This window comes from Rhineura floridana, chromosome 3 (assembly GCF_030035675.1).
Source record: "Rhineura floridana isolate rRhiFlo1 chromosome 3, rRhiFlo1.hap2, whole genome shotgun sequence".
Lineage (NCBI taxonomy): Eukaryota > Metazoa > Chordata > Lepidosauria > Squamata > Rhineuridae > Rhineura > Rhineura floridana.
In genome coordinates, this window is record NC_084482.1 from 5516118 (window position 1) to 5535815 (window position 19698).

At 43.3% G+C, this 19698-nt stretch overlaps 1 protein-coding gene across 5 annotated transcripts in view; it reads left to right on the forward strand.

The window, feature by feature from the left end:
- Nucleotides 1-19698, forward strand: part of LOC133379230 (membrane-associated guanylate kinase, WW and PDZ domain-containing protein 1-like) — a 63121-nt gene that overhangs the window by 23164 nt on the left and 20259 nt on the right. For 2 of the 5 annotated variants that reach the window (XM_061614077.1, XM_061614075.1), the window contains exons 2-5: nt 3018-3196; nt 3326-3402; nt 8196-8741; nt 11615-11944. In XM_061614077.1, the coding sequence (XP_061470061.1) occupies nt 3132-3196; nt 3326-3402; nt 8196-8741; nt 11615-11944 (1018 nt within the window). In that variant the 5' untranslated portion in view covers nt 3018-3131. Of the gene's footprint in view, nt 1-3017; nt 3197-3325; nt 3403-4215; nt 4311-8195; nt 8742-11614; nt 11945-19698 lie in introns of those variants that run through there. The other 3 variants (XM_061614078.1, XM_061614076.1, XM_061614079.1) reach the window with 2 other exon arrangements.

Below are 19698 nucleotides of genomic sequence, written 5' to 3' on the forward strand. Positions count from 1 at the left end.
CTCCCTTTTTATTCCTTCTGTTCTTTTTGAACAAGTTATATCCTTCAATTGCTGTATTCCAGTCATGGGAGTCATCCCACCAAGTTTCACTTATACCTATCAAGTCAGTATCTCTCTCCCTCCCCAACCTCAACTTTCCCTTCCTTCCTTTCTTTCTCTCAGCTGTTAGAAAAAGCCTCTGTCGTACCAGAGAGAAAGAGGAAGGATGACAGTCTCCCTAGTAGGTCATGGCTATGTCTCTCGTCCTCCTCCTCCGCCTTCCAAGATGACCCATTCAGGCTCTGAGGTGGCAAGGGCCACTTTCCAATTATTGGCTCAGTCCATGTGCCACTTGTGCTTCCTAGTGGCTCAGACCATCACCACAGCATGACAACAGACCAGCACAAATATTATATAGAGAGATTTCTTTACTATTTTTATAATTTGTCTATAGACCTTAGGGTGGTTTGCAACAATGAATATAAAGCAACCAAATATTAGTAAAAACAGTCAAGTTATCAAAATTCGGAGGTCCAGGCATATTATGTATCAAAGGCCTGTTGAAGGATATGTTTCAGCTGACATCTAAAACAAAATGGGTGGTGCCAAATTTCTGAGGGGAGTGGTGCTATATCTGAGAAGGCCTGCTGTCAAGTTATTGCTCCTCATGTTTTCCTCACTGATGACATTACAAGCAAGCCTTGAGACTTCCCAGTAGCTCAAGTCATAGGCTGATTTATATAGGGAGAGGTGGACTTTCAGGTAACTGGGTCCCAAGTTGTATAGGGCTTTATATATCAATCCTAAGACCTTGAATTGAGCTTAGTAGCTAGTTAGTAGCCAGTGCAAATGCTTAAGGGCTAGTGTTATATGGTCCATAGGCAAGAGCCCTAATAGGACTCTCACAGCTGCATTTTGCAATAGCTGCAGGTTCCAAACCATCTTCAAAGCCTGCCCCATGTAATCACATTGCAATAGTCCAAACAGTAAGTTACTAGGGTGTGGCGCATATGGGTCACACAGATCTGATTTTTCCATGTGCACTTTTGTGCAGGTTCGTCCACAAATGAGGAAAATCTGAATTAAACGAGAATCATGAGAAGACATGATTCACTAGAAAATACAATAATACTTGGAAAAACAGAAGGGAGTAGAAAAAGAAGAAGGCCAAACAAGAGATGGACTGATTCCATAAAGGAAGCCACAGACCTGAACTTACAAGAACAGTTCATGACAGATGCCCTTGGAGGTCGCTGATTCATAGGGTCGCCATAAGTCATAATCGACTTGAAGGCACATAACAACAACAAAATGCACTCTACATGGGACTGCCCTTGAAGACGGTTTAGAAGCTGCAGCTAGTACAAACTACAGCCACAAAAGGCCTCTTCCCTAAGACCCTTATTCCCTTTTTTTGTCCTAGACTGTGATGACATTATGGGAGACTAGGGCATATGTGAGAGCCAATGTGGCATAGTGGTTAAAGTGATGGACTATGACCTGGGAGACCAGGGTTCGAATCCCCACACAGCCATGAAGCTCACTGGGTGACCTTGGGCCAGTCACTGCCTCTCAGCCTCAGAAAAAGACAATGGTAAACCACCTCTGAATACTGCTTACTATGACAACTCTGTTCATAGGGTCGCCATAAGTCGGAACTGACTTCAAGGCAGTCCATTTCATTTCAGGGCGTATGTATAGAAGATAGATGTTGGAGATGTCCTATATCAGAGGATATTACCTAATATTTTTCTTGCATAAGTTGGATTGGATTGTAATTGTTTTTCCTCATAAAAGGGGGCATTGTGTAACCTCACCACAAACTTTGTGCAAACAATCAGGTCCAATGCTGAATAAACAGCTTCATCTGGAAGCGACCTTCCATGCCAGGGTTTTCCAAACTGTGGTCCGCAAGCTTCCTTCAGGTGACTGGCAGCGTGTCTCTGAAAAACACTTACAATTTGCATCACATTGTAAATTACTTCAGGATGCCTAATGGGAAGTGATTCATAAATGAAATAAATAAATAATTTGAATTCTGTGGAATTTAAATTGTAATACAAAATAAGAAATAAACAAAGCAATAGAAATGCAATTAAAAATCATACAGCATCTAGCACAGCATATTACAATTGTTACAACAGGCAGAAGAAAACCAGTAAGTGGTTCACCAAGACCCTCACCAATTTTAAAATGATCCATGAGGGGGAAAATATGGGAACTACCGCTCTATGCTAATTTATCACCACAAACTTTAGCAAAACTTGAAACTTCATTATCACTGCTTGCCAGAGCAAGGAAGGTTAATAAATTACACTGATATTCCAGCAGAAGACTTCATTGTTCCTGCTCTGGAAAAAGCCCCAGAGCTGCGCTCCCCACACCCTACCATGTTCCTGCTTCACTACACCGCTGACTCCAGATGACAACAACTTTCCATCATCTCAGTTTATGGTTAATTTTCCTGCCCTGCTACTTGAACCCTTTTTACTGCAGATTAAAGCTGGGAACCTGTGCATGCAAAGCGTGTGCTCTCCCACTGATCTTGGCCATACAGTGAACCCGAATGTTGAAATAAGCCAGACAAAATAAAGTATTTCTTCACTCAATGAATACTTAAACTATGAAATTCACTACTAGATGTAGTGATGGCCACCAACTTGGATGGCTTTAAAAGAGAATTAGACAAACTCTTGGAGGGGTAAGCCTATCAATAGCTCCTAACCATGATAGCTATGTTCTTCTCCTTCTATACGGTTGCAGTATAACTCTGAATACCAGGTACTGGGAACTGCAGGTGGGGAGAGTGTTATTGTGCTCAAGTTCTCCTTGCAGACTTTCCATAGGCATCTGCCCATTTTTGCCTCTGGCCCTGTCTACCACTGGCATGTGGCCCCTGGAAGGTTGTCCAGAATGGAATATGGTCCTTGAGCGGAAAAGGGTTGCCTATCCCTGCTTTGATGGCTCTCACCATCATTACCTATCAACCCACAAAGCATATTTGAATTTGAATCATTTCCACATTTGTGTCTCCCCAGCAGGACAAAGTGAGGCAACCGCTGGGGACCCTACGAATCCCCCCTGTTGGGTGTGGGGGACTGAGCTTGGGCCCCCGAAGTGAGATTCCTGGCTGTGCTGACTGTGGGGCAGTCATGGGGGGTGCTGGCCCCCATGTCCACGATTGGGGATCAGAGCGGATAGAGCCCTGTGGAATCAGGTTAGTCCAACTCACAGCTCCTCTTCAACCCGAGAGGGCTGATCAGTTGAAATGGGGAGGGGGGGAGAAAGGGAGGAATGATCCTTCCTGCGAATTATTCACGTCTTCTTGTTGTCCCCCTTTCCAAAGCTGCAGCACACGGCAAAGCCCCCAGGTGACTTGTGAGGCTCGTATTCCTGCAACAGAGACCACCTCAGCTGCAGGAGGTGAGTGCAGAAATGATTTTGTGGTTGTAAAGAGGACACCCTGTGGGTGGAGGCCCTGACTGACAATTAACAGGTGGTTTCCAGCAGAGCAGGGGTTGAATGACCAGCAACGTTGGCTCTCTGGCTAATTCCCACCCAAACCAAGATGGAGGCAGAGGGCCCTTTATTCCCTCCACCTCACAGTGTGAACAGCAATGGAGGCTTTGGTAGAGCTGTTCCTTTAGGGACCCATCCGCATCATATATTAAAAGCAGTATTATACCACTTAAAACAGTTGTGGCTTCCTCCAAAGAATGCTGGGAACTGTCATTTGTTAAGGGTGCTGAGAGTTGTTAGAAGACCCCTATTCTCCTCCCAGAATTACAGCTACCCTAGGAAGAGGGATTGATTGTTAATCTTGACCCATTCCAATCTGGGTTCAGGCCTGGTTTTGGGATTTGGTCGCCCTGATGGATGACCTTTTTTGGGAGAAGGACAGCTCGAGTGTGACCCTATTATTCTTACTTGATCTCTCAGTGGCTTTTGATACCATTGCCCATGTTATCCTTCTGAGCTGACTTGGTGGGATGGGTATTGGAGGCACTGTTTTACAGTAGTTCCAATCCTATATCCAGGGTCGGTTTCAGAGAATAGGATTGAGTGATTGTCTTTTGACCCCCTGAAAGCTGTGCTTTGGGGTGCCACAGGGTACCATCTTGTCCCCAATGCTGTTTAACATGTATATGAAGCCCTTGGGAGCAGTCATCAGGAGATTTGGGATGAAGTGTCAGCAGTACACTGATGATACCTAGTTCTATTTCTCTGTAACATTAGAATTGGCAGAGGCCATGCAAGGCCTGGACTCGGTGGAGGACTGGATAAAGCCCAATAAATTGACTCTGAATCCTAGCAAGACGGAGGTGCTATGGGTAGGTGGTTCCTGAGTCTGGATTATTGGTCAATTGTCTGCTTTGGATGGGTCGTACTCCCTCTGAAAGGTTCATAGTCTAGTGGTGCTCCTGGATCCAACTTTGTCACTAGTGCCCTAGGTGACCTCAGTGGCTAGGAGTGCCTTTTATCAGCTTCAGCTGGTAAGACAGCTGTGGCTGTTTCTGGACCAGGATAGCCTGACCACTGTTGTCCATGTGCTGGTAACCTCCAATACTGTAATGTGTTCTGTGTGGGGCTGCCTCGAAGCTGGTCCGGAAGCTGCAGCTGGTGCAAAATGCGGCGGCGACTGCTCACTGGGGCAGGATATCGCCAAATTGTTATCCCACTGCTGAAAGAATTGCACTGGCTGCCCATTAGCTGCCAAGCCCAGTTCAAGGTTCTGGTTTTGGTGTACAAAGCCCTATACAGTTTGGGAGCAGGATACCTGAAAAATCATCTTATATACACACTCGATCACTGAGTCGATCATCTTATATACCCAGTCTTTCACTGCACTCTGCTGGCGAGGGCCTCCTGTAGATACCATCTTGTCAAGAGGTCCATTCCACAAAACATAGGAAGTGGACCTTTAGTGTTGTGGCAACTACCTACCCTTTGGAATTCCCTCCCCTTAAATATTAGACAGGCGCCATCTCTGTTATCTTTTTGGTGCCTACTGAAGACCTTCCATAAGCCTTTTAAGTAGAGACATTTATTTTGTGTCTGTTTTGAAATTGTTTTTTAAGATGTTTTTAAATATTTTTTTAAAAGATGTTTTGTTTTAAAACTGTTTTTCAGATTTTTGTTTTTGAGATGGTTTAAGATGTTTTTAGTGTTTTAGTCTTTGTTTGCCATCCTGGGCTCCTTCAGGGAGGAAGGTTGGGATAGAAGTTTAATAAATAATAATAATAAGCCACACTGGGAATAGGGATCTGCTAACAATTCTCAGCTTCCTTAACAAGTTACCGTTCCCAGCATTCTTTGGGGAAAGCCATGACTGTTTAAAGTGGCATAATAGTGCTTTAAATGTATGGCACAGATGGGTCCTAGGACTGAGGGTCTCCAAGTATGGCACCCATGCTTGGACACCATAGTGCCCTCAGAGAGACACCCCCCTTGATGCCTGCCAAGGCCCCTTGCTCCTCCCTATTTTTTAAATTGAGGGATGGCTTTTGTTGTTGCTGAGGACTGTCTGTTTTTTTTGGGGGGGGGTTATTGCATAATTTTTTTCTCTGTGCTTTATTTGTTTTGAGGGTGTATATAGGTGTTCTACCTGATTTTGGGGGGGGTGAGTTGGGGAGGTCTGAGCATCACCAGTTTTCTTCTGTGAAGTGGGTATTTTTGTGGTGCCCATTGCAGTTTCTTAGATTTCCAGATATGCCCCCAGGCCCAAAAAGGTTTGGGATCCCTACTTCAAGGCCTGCTCACTACCGTTGTGTCTTGGCTTGTATGGCAGAGGAGCTGAGGTGCTTTCAGGGAGGGCTCTGCCAAAGCCTCTTGCGCTGTCCAAGCTGCAAAGAGGGGCTTAAACAGCTCTTCACCTGCCAATCATCTTGGGCAAACAGTGGTCCTATGCTGACCAGAAGTAAAGGAGGGTGGGGGACAAATTGCCCCCTGGGTTTCTAGTTGCTTATTCCTTTGGTAACATTTATGTGAATGCCCGTTAAGGCCGCCTCTGCACCATACGTTTAAAGCAGTATCATCCCACTTTAAACAGTCATGGCTTCCCCGCAAAGAATCCTGGAAACTGTAGTTTGTTGAGGGTGCTGGGAGTTGCTAGGAGACCCCAATTCCCCTCACTGAGCTATAATTGCTAAGAGTAGTTTAACAGTCAATCCCTCTTTCCAGGGAACTCTGGGAATTGTACCTCTGTGAGGGGAATAGGGCTCTCCTAACAACTCTCAGCGCCCTTCGCAAACTACAGTTCTCAGGATTCTTTGGGGGAGGCCATGACTGTTTAAAGCTGTATGATACTTCTTTAAACGTATCGTGCAGACAGAGCCTAAGTCTTATGAGTAGGAGGACCTACTTTCCTCCAGCTGATGCAGGTTTTTAAAGAACTGGTTGCTTGTGGCAAATAAGAATTACCTGAAGCCTTTACAAAAAGTTGGTTCTTCCTCTCCATTCCCATCCCTTTTGAGGTCGGATATGACTAACAGAGGCAGGTGTGGGCAGGCAGGCAGGCTAGGAAAATATTTTATGGATGAGGCCATGCTTAGGGCTTCCAAAATATAGTGCTGCCTTTCCCACCCAGCTTGGCCAAATGAAGCATTGCCATGCTGTCTCAAACATGGGTCCCTTGTACATACTCCACGTCTCTTTGTTCATGCTACTGCAGTTTCTCCTGCCATTGTGATGTTTCTGTACATCCCCTAGTGTAACTACCAGAATTGCAGCTTTCCCCTCTGAAACACAGGCAGAGAGGCAAGACTCAAACTGGTACTGAAAGTTTATTCTTGTGGAATAAAACCTTTAAGAGAGAGAGAGAGAAGCCCAGTGCATTTAGACTTAAAAATCTTCCTTTGAAGTAGTGGAGATAGAAAGCCTTTTTCATCCCCCTGCCCTCCAAAACAGGGATCCTTTCTCTGGAAGAATCATCCCCGTTTATTGCTAAACAAATTTTATTTTATTTATTTAAAAGTATGTCAAAGCCGCTTAATATTAAAAAATCTCTAAGCGGTGTATAATAGAAAAACAAATAATATCATTAAAACAAAAATACAACATCTACATTTTGCATTTTTTAGGATTAGCAGGGAACAATTCCTTCATACCCTCAAATATGGCAATAGCTTGCAGAACTGAAGCCATGTTTTCACACCTACCTGGAGGGGAAAATAACATCAACCTTGTATCATATCATCCTATCCAATATCTCATCTCCAGCTGTGGTCATCCCTGATGCTGTTGAGGAAGGAGGAAAAAAATTCCTAAAATGTTATGTGGCATGGGGAGAGCATCTCTGCATCCAAAAGGGCCCCAACTGATATCAGATTTGGAAATCATATCTATTATCAATGTATCCAATTCTGTTTTGCAATCAGTGGGTATCTTGGCTCCTGCAACTGCTCCAAGCAGACGATTCCAGAATATTAGTCCTTCCAAATGTATGAAAGGCTAGTTAACAACCAGTTTATGGCCTTGCATTCCATAGCAATGCCTCATCTTGGCTAGAGCTTAAATGGGTATTTGAAATTCACTGAAATTTCCAGTTTCACCATTTTTAAATGTGCATTTGGAATGTGACATTGTGCCTCCAAAATGAAGTGGTTTAGATTTGTTGGCAACTCTTGGTGCTTTTAGCGGGCATTTTTTAAATTATTTACACACATATACTCCACTAAAACCAGCTCCACTAGGCTCTTAAAGCTGCTCATGACACACATCCATAATATAGTAAAAACAAATATGAAAACTCCATAAGTTGTCAACTGCCAAATACTAAACACCACAGCATGCCATCTATTAAGTGTTAATAGATACTAAATACCATTACATGTCACTTATCAAATACAATCAAATTTTAAATACTATTGCTTGCCAGCCATCAAATACTAAATTCCATTGCTTATTAGCTATTAAATACTATTGAATACTAACAAAAAGGTTGCATGTCAATTATTAAATGCTAAAGTACTAATACCATAACATAACATGTACCACATACCAAACAGTGCAAAATATCATAGGAATGTAGATATCAAATACTGGGTGACTATTTGGCAAGTGTTCATATCTGGAAAATGTTTAACTAAAATTTTGCAGAACCTGGTAGAGATTTTGTGGCAGAAAATTTGCCCTGATCTTGGCTCTGAAAGGTACTGTGTTACTGCTTGTCATTCACGGACAAAGATAGCTCTCTTTATTTTCCTTCTACCTTGCAGTGAATGTCGTAGTGGTGGTTGACGGGAACTGCATCCTCCAGTATACCCATCGCCAGTCACCTTGCTCCTGCCTTTGTGATGGAGAGCTCCTCCTGTCCCGACGCCCTCCACCAACTTACGGTGCTGTGTCCCCCAGCCCCACTATTCCCCGGGGCCCAGCTTGTGGCCAAGAAGCTGGACCGCCTCCAACCCGCAGGACCCGTGGACTCAGCGTCCGCTGTTGCACCAAAGCCTGTCTGGGTGATGAAGAGGACCATGCTGAGCGGCACCTCCATCTTGGGGCACCCTGCAGCCGCCTCACTCCAGTGCCCCTGCCCCGCAGCCCCTCTGGGCCATGGTTTGGAGTGGGATCCCTCAGTGGGGGCAGGTCAGGGGCTCAGGTTGTGAAGATCTGGGACCGGCAGCGATGCCCCTTGTTAGAGGAAGGGGATATCATTGCAAAGGTGAATGGGGCTGACGTTCGGGATCTGAGCCCTAGAGAAGTGGAGAGAGTCTTGCAAGAACATACGCGAACAGGAGATGTGATCCTTCTGGTGGAAAGGAAAGGTGAGCAACAACAGCAGGCAGGGCCAGCCCAAAGTTTTTACTGTCCTGGGCAGATTTAAATTTTGCTATGCCTCCCCCCCGCAATGCCAATTTACCCATCTGCTGAGCAGCTTGCTTCATAACAACACATGACTGATCAATAGTTCACCAGGATTGTTTTGATTTTTAATTTCAACAACTCCCATAACAACAACTAAAAGAAATCAAAAGTAACAGTGATCATCTATGACTGTCTGTCCATGCTCTTTGCAGCTGGTTGAGTCTGAAGCTGCTCAGACGTGTCTCCTAAAAAATGCAACAGATGCCACCAAGATGCCTTTATGCCCTCCTCCAGAAACAGAGGCAGTGGCTCTCCCTCCAAGATCTGCTTAGCTAAGACAGGCATTCCTGGAAATTTTAGCACATAAGGCAGTTGCCTAGGTTGGCCCTAGCAGCCAGGACAGGGCAATCAAGGATAGCAGCAGGCGTGGTTATCGGTTGTGATGTGACATGCACAAGGGAGCAGTGGTGTAGTCTGGGCTCCCAGGCACATTTACAGTTGTTTAAGTATACAAACCACCAGAGCTGACCCAAGATATTTTGCTGCCTGAGACAGGGCAGCAAATGATGCCCTTTCTACCTTCCCTCCGACCTCTCCAAGTCTAAGTGTGTAATACCCAAGGCCAGCTACGTTATTTTTACACCTGAGGCAGAAAATCCCACAAGCGCCTCTCCCCTTCCCCGGCAAACAAAAATACAGTAATAATAAATTTAATAACTAACAGTTTGCTGCCCTTTCATGATACTCAGAATCTGCTGCCTGAGGCAGCTGTCTCACTTTGCCTAATGGGAGGGCCGGCCCAGCAAACAGCCAAGACACGAATGACCCGTAACACCTACAGACACAAACAAAACCCTTTACACACAGAGTGAAGGGAAAAAACGTGTTAAAGTAACAGCATTATTTATTACAATAAAACAGTGATCACATACACAAACTTTCCAATAATAAATCCTTAGGCCAAATCCAGTGTACAGTATATTTCAACACAAGCTATATGTGGATTAGCATATGTGTGGTTTTATGCATTATTTGTTTTTTATTCTAGAAGTGCCAACCTTCAAGTGTTTCTATTTTTTATGGATTCACTGTGTTTAATATTTTGGGTGTTGTATTAAGACATTGATGAAAATGCACTTAGTTTATGTGAAATATACTGTTCAGGATTTGGCCTGTTTAGGATTTATTATTAGAGTTTTTAAGTAGGTGCATCTATTACGATTCATACTTAGTGTATTTATAGCAGGAAGCTCCTACATAACCCTAGTTATGCAGACATGATGGTAGTTTAGAAAGTGGAGTGGTTCTAAGCAGCCTTAGGCAAGCCACTATTCCCTTAGCCTCAGACACTCATTTTAGCGTAGGAATAATATTATTAGTTTGCTACAACTACAGAGATTACAAGTAAAGTGCTATTCAAAAATATTTCAGTGTACATGGTACTTTACAGCATAAACAAAAACAAGTCCCATGTCTTTCTCTGCATATTTTCTATCTCCTCACTAATGTGCATTTATATCACTCATTGCAACTCACATTTACAAGCCATATTCATCAAATCAGATCCAGTGTTTGACCTTAGGCCACCTTGATTTGATTGTGAGTGTTACCTTGCATGTTTGTTAGAAAGGTGGGGTATAAATGTCGGAAATAAATAAAACAGCTTGCCTGTGGCACTTGCACGATCTCATTTCATGCAGTAATTAGAATTACAACAGAGTGTGCTTTCTGGAGAAGGTCTGCATTTTCCCAAGTACAAAGTAGTACACTTGGGTAGGTGCTCAGGAAATGGGACAGGGCCCCCTCTGCCAAAGCAAAGTGCTGCCTTGAAAGAAAGATGTGTGGAGAGACCAATGGGGATTTATTGTACAACACAATATCATCATCATCTGATTGTGCAGAAAGCAGTGCAAAATCTTTATTTTAATCAAAGTTTAATGGATTTTCAGATTTTGACCTCAACATTTGCCCCCCTGCCCCCAATCTACATTTTTAAATCAACATTTGCAGTTAGACTGTTTTTGTGAGTGTGTACATTTTTAACCTATGCAAAGGTTGCTTTCCCCTTGACCGGTAAAATAAATAAATTACTTTAGTTCAAAGTTTATTAAATGTCACTGCACATCAGCTGTTAGATATTGTCAAACATTGATTGGTACAGGTAAGATACTGTCAAATTACTTGACTGTTCTGATATGTAAGGTGCCATATACTGGCTGCCCGGTACTGTAAGTCTGACAGCTATTGAAAATATCATTGCATGATGAATGCTGATGTGGAATATCAAACATTCAGTGAACATTCACACATACTGAGGACTATGATCTGAACAGGCATGATGTCACAAACTTGCTGAAGCAGCTCTGGTCAATGTTTGGGTGGGAGACAGCTTGGGAACCACATATATGCCACCTTTTGTTCTGTTGAAGAAAGGAGGCTATGAATGTTATGAAGAAAATATTATCTGTCAAAATTCACATAGAAGAATTTTAGGGGTACTAAGTTATTTCAGCTCTAGCAAAAAGGTGCTATCTCCAAATCAATGCCAAGCCTACTAGCATTGTTTAAAGCTATAGCTTGCTTTACCTAAAGATTTGCCAAATGGACAGAGCACTTACACACACGTACCCCAATAACTGAAACAAATGTAAATAATCAGAAATATAAAAACCATGTGTTTTTAATAGCTAGAAGTGGTTGTACATGCTTGGGAGTGGGGTGCTGACAAGAACTGCAAACCCCATAGAGAACACAATGGTATGTAACGGTCTGGTAGTTTTGTGGGTCTGGGGTCAATTCAGTACTACTCAACCCTACCTCCTTCTTCCTGCAGGTCATCACTCCTGGAGACATCCTCAGGAAAACTGCTCTTTCAGACGAGAACACCTCTTGCCCGATTCCTCTCACAATAAAGGAGTTCCTCGAGATGCTCCTAACATTTGGGGAGGTCCCAAGTGTGACACTTTGGCTGTGACCAGTTTTGTGGGCCCTGAGCCCCGGGATGTACTTGTGTGTCCTGCTCATTGTTCCCATAGGCTGAGGAGGCCCCAGCCAGCAGGTGGGACTGGGGAACCCACAGGAAGTATTGATGGCCCCAAAGAAGAGCATCGATGCAACAGCAGTATCAATATAGCAACTGATGAAGTCAGAGTTGGGAGAGCAGGTGAGGCTGAGGTAGAAGGAGCAATCTCTCAGATAAGAGAATAGCAGTGGTTGCTGACATCCATTGGGACTGTTAGGGTTTAAAGCAGGAGGCCAACAGTAAGTGGAGCCAGAGCCAATGAAAGACAAAGCCGGTGCATCCTTGTTCCGCCCTCAGCCTCTTCCCTGCTGAGTTCTACAAAGGCAAAATGGAGACTAAGGAGGAGGAAGCGGATAGGCAGCGCCACCTCCTGGACTGGTTGTAAGTAAGAAGGAAGGCAGGTTGAGGCTGGCCAAGGGCAGATTGAGGTGGTGCAGTGCCCCATTGCCCTAAAAGACTACTCTCTGCTTGGGAATAGTCTGCCTCCTTCCTTCACCTCCCAAATTCCAAAGTTTGAATTCAGAAATCTGGTTTGAATGGATTCTGTACATCTGAGTGACATTCCTTAATGTATTGTTCATTGCAATAGTTGCTTTAATGCAGAATCAGAACTTGGCTTGTTTGCTCTTTTATTTTTTATCAAGACACATGTTTGTACAAAAACCCTCTGGATAGTTCACAGCATGCCATAAAGCACAGTAAATCAATCACAAAATGTTGTATCAAATTTAACAGCTTAAAAGCAGCATGCTAAAACTTTGAAATAGCTTAAAAGCAGCTAACCCATCACCACATAACCTCAGATTAAAATTAGCCTTCCACACCCTCCCTTGCTTCAAAACCCTGGTGGAATGAAAAGTTTTTGTTTTTTCAGAATCAGACTGAAAGTTAAATAGAGCAAGTCTGCTCAGTCCTTCAGGAAAGAGTTTCATAAAGAAGGTGCCAGTGCCAAACAGGGCCCTTTTCTTGTTGCCATAAGTTTAACTATAGATAGAAAAGAGGGATGAAATAGGGCCCCATCTAAAAGATCTTTATAGTGGTTGATGGTAAAAGGCTGAATAGAAAAGAGTGGCATGTGGTAATCCAGAAAGTATGGTATTCTATGAATAGGATCCCTATTCATTGGAAATTCTCAAGCTCCTCTTTGATTTGTGGGTCTTCAGAAAACACAGACTGTGCCTTTCAAAATGTCCCTGTTATTCTGTTTCAGAAAGCTGAACAGCTACAGCATAATATATGATGCAGCCAAAGTAAGATGCTGTAAATTACCTGGTCTGTTTGTGCAGTCTTTTCCCCCCTCTTCCTGAGCTTCTAAGGATCATGCAAATCATCCATGCATATTGGTGCATCACACATTGCATTGTAAGCTGGCAGGAGCATGTAGGGATTACATTTTTTCACCATGTCTACAAAAAGACTTTTGCATGTTTAAGGCTGATAGACCGTGTAGACATTGCTGACTCAGTATAAGGCAGCATCCTATATTTCTATAAAGGAGTTGCTTAGGTGAACTCTGTGAACAAGGCCATAGAGTTAAGTTACAAAATTAATTAATTAATTAATTTCAAATGGACAATGCAAAGAAACACCCATTCAAAGAGAATATGAAGCTTCTCCTGAACAAAGTATTGCAAGCTAACTTAGCATTTGTCCACTTTAACCAGTATTCAACTATAACTAGTTAAGGTCTGCCACTGTTGTGTCATCCACTTTTCATCACTGTCCAAGTGGTTGCCAGGTGCAGCTCCCAGTCTGCAGCTCCAACAGGAATATCTATGCTACATACTTAAACTGGCTTCATTTTTCAGAGGGAACATTTTTCATGTTGCTGTTGCAGCAAGAACAACAAAGTTTAGTGGCACCTTCAAGATCAACAAATTTGTTACGCTAATTTAGTCATTTTATGATAATGGTATCTTATTATGCCATAATAGACGTGTAACATCCATTCCTTTCCCCCACGGAACTCTGGGAACTACTTCTTTGGGGTGTGATAGAGATAACAAAGAATTGTCAGGCACCTTCATCACAGTTCCCAGAACTGCTTGGCAGAAGCCGTAAGGGTGAAACAGATACAAAATTTGCTCTAACTTTAAAATATAGATCTTCTGTCCCAGAATAAGGGCAGAGCTCTCTCCTCAACACTTCTTGATGGAAAAATTACAGTTTCTGCTCTTTTGAAGAAGCACCTGTCTCTCACGCTGCCTTGTATTTAGGAAACTGGAACAGGAAGTGCCTCAAATGGAGTAACTAGGAACTCTCCATGTATACACAGAACAACTTGTCCCTCCTGGCTCTGAACAGGTTAAGCTTCAGCCACTCCACCCCCTCCCCTGAAAGCCCTTGGCTTATCAGGCAAAGCCTTCTTGTGCGGAGAAGTTCCTGAGAGGGGGACAGAGAAGAGTGGCGAAAGCTTAGAGGGGGGAGAATCAACCCATTCCCCACTCTAACCCTGTTTCTCACCCATTTCCCCTCCCTCGCTTTCTCCATCTACCCTGAATATGTTCGAGCAAGTCCAAACCTTTCTACGCCACATCCAGGACTTCAAGCGTAAATGACACTTTTGCTTCGTTGTTGATTGAGGGAGGGGAAGGAGGAGTTTTACCTTGCAGAAAGTGTGTGTGTGGTGGCGGTGTGGAGACGGATAATTATCAAAGGCTTTTCCTCCAATGGGGGGAAAAGGGGGCTCCCTACCCTGCTTATAAGAGGTGAGAGTAGATTTGGGGGAGGACTTGTGGTTTATTGTGTGGGAGAGGAAGGATTATATTGGGGAAGGGGTTGTATGGGTCAGGGTGACTGCATATTGTTCAAATTGCAGATGTGTATGGGTGGGTGATGTCTATCAGCAATGACTCAAAGTCGCTGCGTCAAAAGCCCTTTGATCTTACTAGTTCAGGTAACTCAGCTTATTTGGGGGGTTGGGGTGAATTGAAGAGCTGGTGAGGGTGCCAAAGTGGTATATGTTGTAGTGGGCTGGGAGTGAGGATGTTGTGTGGACCCACCTGAGAAAGGAGAATGTACTAGAGGCCAGATCCGTTTTTGCAAGGAAGACTTAAATTTGTTTCTTGTTAGTTTGGGCAGGGCGTGTGTTGCATTTCTGAGTTCTGCTATTCAAACATGAAACCGCCTCACTTAGTAGAACATGGCTTTGATTTAAACGTGGGTCTCTTCCACTTTCTGTTAATAATGGTCATCAGCAGTGCAATCTGGAGTAAAGAGGCACTGTAAGCATCACTTTTTGTGACAAAGCTGCGTGGATGAGAAAGTAGCCCAAACAATCCTGGAGTATTTGTTTGGTGTTCTGAGATTACTTAAAGTACATACTGAAGATGAGTGGGAGAATGAGTGAATGTGTCTTCAGGGGGTATGAATGCATACACTTGTGCAATTTAAGGACATAAGTGTGCCTGCTTGTGAGAGAGCCTACTACTCTCTCCAGTGCCCGAGATGAGTTAAATATTCTGGTTCTGGCAGGTAAAGATTGACTTGAAGAAATTGCAAACAGTGGGGCGCCTGCCCTATGTGGGAAGAAGAAGTGCATTTTAGGAACACGCTTGTTTTCCTTTCAAATGCTGTTCTCAGCATTTTGGGATGAGGAGAAGAACTAAGGGTAGAACACACTTACTGTCGTTTCGGTTCCAGTGCATCTCCACCTCTCTTTTCTGAAAACGGGGGCACATGACGCTAGTCAACCTCTGCTCATTTTTACTCTAAAACCTGGTTGGACCAGCTCGAGTGCATTTTTAAAAAATTCAGCTTCAGACAGATTTCGCAAGTGATTGATAGATCACCCCATTTATTTTCCAGTGTCCTCAATGGAAACATTTTGCTGTAGGCTCAGGCAAGAGACAACTATTGGCCCAACATTTTCCTATGGGTGGGCGGTCCTGCAAAGTTTGAAGTCAGCCGTGAGGAAGGGAGGTGTGTCCAGCAGAGGGTAGAGTCACTTCAAAATGCAGCCAGAAAAACCGTTCTGACTGAAGTAACTAGTGTGCCCACAACTTAAGGCTCTCCAAGGATATGTAAAGAGAATTGGGTAGAGAGTTGCATAGAGAGTTCCCAACACCAATCTTTGCCAACCTGGTGCCCCTCCAGTTGTTTTGGATTACAGTTCCCATCAGCCCAAGCCAGCATAGCTGTGCTTGCATCATATATGGCCAATACATCAGGGGAGGCACTGGGATGACGAAAGGTGGTGTACACTGACTGGCAGTGGCTCTCTAGGGATTCAGACAGGGAGTCTCTCTCACCCCTGTCTGAAGATGCCATGGATTGCATCTCAGCTCTTTCATTTAAAATATGTGCTCTGTCATTGAGCTATGGCCCTTCCCAGGAGTGTAGCGATGGGGGGGGGAGGGAATGAGGGCATTGCCCCCCCCCGATAATTCTGCCCCCCAAGTGAAAATTTCCTTCAGTCCCCAAATTTCTAGTATTGCAGTAACAAAACTTCAGTTAAGGCTTTAGAAATATAGTTTAGGCATCCAAAGAGAGGGGCAGAGCAAAAGAATGTGAACACAGTGTTGTATTCTGTTAATAAGTCTGAGTTTAAGAAGTTTGTATTGAGCAGGGCCCAGTAGTTATGGGGAGGAGCTAGGAAGAGAGGGAAAAGGGGCAGGAGGGATTAGGTCAAGAATGGGACTGGATACGATCAAGAAAGTTCTCAAGAATCCATAGTATCTCATGGATAAAAGGAAGTAGATACCAAACACAGCAAATGTAAGAGCTGAAAGTGTGAATGAAGTGAACACAAATCTTGATGGATGAGGGAGGGAGTTTGCAATTGGAGGAAGGCAAGGCAGGAAGGACAGTATTGTGATGCACCGCAGAGCATCTCCCCCATTGTTGCCAATTTAATAATTTCCCCACTAAAATCTAGTGTTTTTAGGTGCATGTCTGGTGGCGAATTTTCTTGTCTAGTGGCTCATGGGAAATCTAGTGGATGTCAAACATTTTATGGTCAGAATCTGGTTTTCTTTACATACTTCAATTTCATTTCCACCACCACCACCCCTGCTATTATGTATTTCATGAATCTAGCCAAAATGTAGCCTTTAACAAAAAAACTACTTTCGGATATTTTCTTGTATTTTTCATTGTTTGTTCCCATGTACAGTCTCTAAAGTGCTACTTGACTACTGTTTCATTTGTGCTGTAAGCCATGGCTAGTTGGCTACCGCTTTGATTGAAAGGATACCAGAGTAATTTACCCAAAACATCACAATGAGCCAGTGATAGAAAGAATGCAGCCTAAGCACCACCAAAGGAGACATGATGATTAGGAAGGAACTATAAGCCACAGAAATAAATGGTCTGAGCATGCCATACCAATGAGAAACTTCTGTTTGTATTTAATAAGGTGATTCCACAACGTACATCCTTTGTAAAAACAGTACATCTTATAATCATCACAGGAACAGCCTGCTGGATCAGACAAAGACCCATCATCATTCTGTTCTGAGAGCCAACCAACCACACACACAGAGAGAGCACTTTTTAAACCTGAAAAAAACCAGTAATGTAAAACCTCCATACTTCTCTCAGATCTAAAAGACGCACACACAGTTCCAAACTTAAATACAACACACCAATGGTTGGTAGTTCTTTTAAATTCTATTATCCATCTTGTTAAGCAATTCCTCATAACAGTGTTTCACCATAACACAAAAACACAGTGTCTAGTGGGTTAAGGTAAGATATGGGTGGATTTAGGGCATGGGGGGGAAATTCTTGTTGGCAACACTGATATCCCACTTCCCTGAAGTGCTCAGGCAGCCTCTGTAGGTAGTGGGTGCTATTAGTGCATCTGGTGGGTGTGCTTAGGCATTTGGGCCTAGACAGTGCAGCAGCCTAGCCTAGTCCAGGGTAGAACCTGAGAAGAAGCAGAGAGACAAGTGAGCCGGCTCTCCAAAGCCCAGGAAGCCTCATGAGACCGTACAAACTTAGCCTAGGCAATGGGGAGCTGGAATATTATGTGTGTGTTTCTTTACGTCTGGGGGGCATTTCTTCCCTAGTTTGTTAAAAAAAAGTTGAAAAAGATTTCCTTTCAAGCTGGTTCCATTTCAAAATGGTTTTGAAGAGTATAATGTGGCTAGAGCCTTAGCTGCAACAGTTTTAGACCTCCACCCAACTTTGCAAATCATTATAAATAATTAACCTTATTTAAGTTTTCTCATGCAAACTTATGTACTACCAAAATAGGGTGTGTGACATTTACTAGTAGAGCCTTCAGAAGCAATGTTAGCTGGCTGGCCCAGGGCCTTTCTGTAAAACACAGATTGTGTGCATGTACAGTTAATTCTAGCACCTGTAGTTCAGAGAGGGATATAGTTCCTATGTAACATGCTGTCAAGCATTTCCTTATGAAAAGTGATGTTTATAGGTATCAATTTACTTTTTATAGTGAAACTTTTCTTAATTGCTTTCCTGGCATGGCAAAGGAGACCAGGGTAGTTGGTTCTGGGAAGTAGCTGCCTTGGGAGAACTGAACTCACAGTTCACAAGCTTACTAAAATGTTGTACCTGTACAAGGAAATCCTTCCACACATGTACATTGTGTATGCTGCCGGACTGACCTTTGGGGCATCTACAGCTGTGTGTGAAAATTCATTCTCAATTTTGATGCATGTGCTGACACCACACAGGTGTTCACATTTAATAATCTTGGCTTTTGAAAGTAACATATTTGAAGGAATTTCAAGTGAACAGTTCCTCTGCAAGTTTGCAGAGAAATCACAGCGCATTAGACACTATTAACAGTTCAGATTACTATGGTAGGATGACTTGCACAATATACATTTACTTCCTAGTCACTGTTACTTAGTTTAAACAACTATTTTGCATGTGGAAAATATTATATTTAAATTTATTTGCTTTTTTATAAACTTCACAAGTCATAGTTCCTAATTAAAATGCATAAATTAGGGGACATTACCTATGAAAACTTTCCCCCCAGAAACCTCTTTTATAGTGACCAATATCCCAACCCTTCTTCCCCCCCCCCAATTTTTGTCTCTGCCCCCCCCAATGAAAATTGTCTTGCTGTACTCCAGGCCTTCCCGCAGGCAGTCCAAGATGCTGGATGCAAGATATTTTGGGGGGGGGGGGGAGGGTTACCCTGCATAACATTCTTTTGCATGTTGGAACCTTACTGTTGAAGAGGATCTGCTTGCAGAAACATATTTCCACTCACGAGTCATCCTTGCTAGATCAACACGTATGTATACAGGTAGCTTGTAGGCATTTAGTTTGTACCCAGTGATAGAGCTCACCTGTCAACTCCTTATCTGGCTGTTGTGAGGCTGCTTGTGTCATTTGAGAGATGCATTATTATTTGTAATTTTGCTAGACTATACTGTATTTTGATATTCTGAACAGTTTTGCTTTTATGCAGGACTTGCACGTGCCACTCAAAGTGGTGTTGAGCCTCTCTCCTGGTTTTGTTGTGCGTGTGTGAAACACAAAAGTGCATGTGTTTATACTGATTTTTAAATCAATTTAAGTGCAACGCAGGAGAGTGAAGTTACAACTACATTTCATCCTTTCTATTTGTGTTTCTGTGTCACCTGTGAATAGATGCATTCTTTGCAAAGAATGTTTAATCTGTCATTCCCCCCCCCCATAGAATTCCACATATAAAGTGTGTGGCAAAAGCCTTCTCAGTTTCAGCTATGCTGATTTCTTTCTCTCTCCCCCCCTCTTCCAGGGAACTGGACAAGATTGAGGCAAAGTCTTGTCAGTGTCATATCTACTGGTGAAACATCACTCATCCACCTCTTTTCCTTGCCACCATTGCTGTTGCCACCCCTAGGAGGAGAGGGGGATTTTTTCCTCTTCAACGGCACCTATGCATACCCTTGCTAGTGCACACAGTAATACATTCATTTTTTTAAGTATTC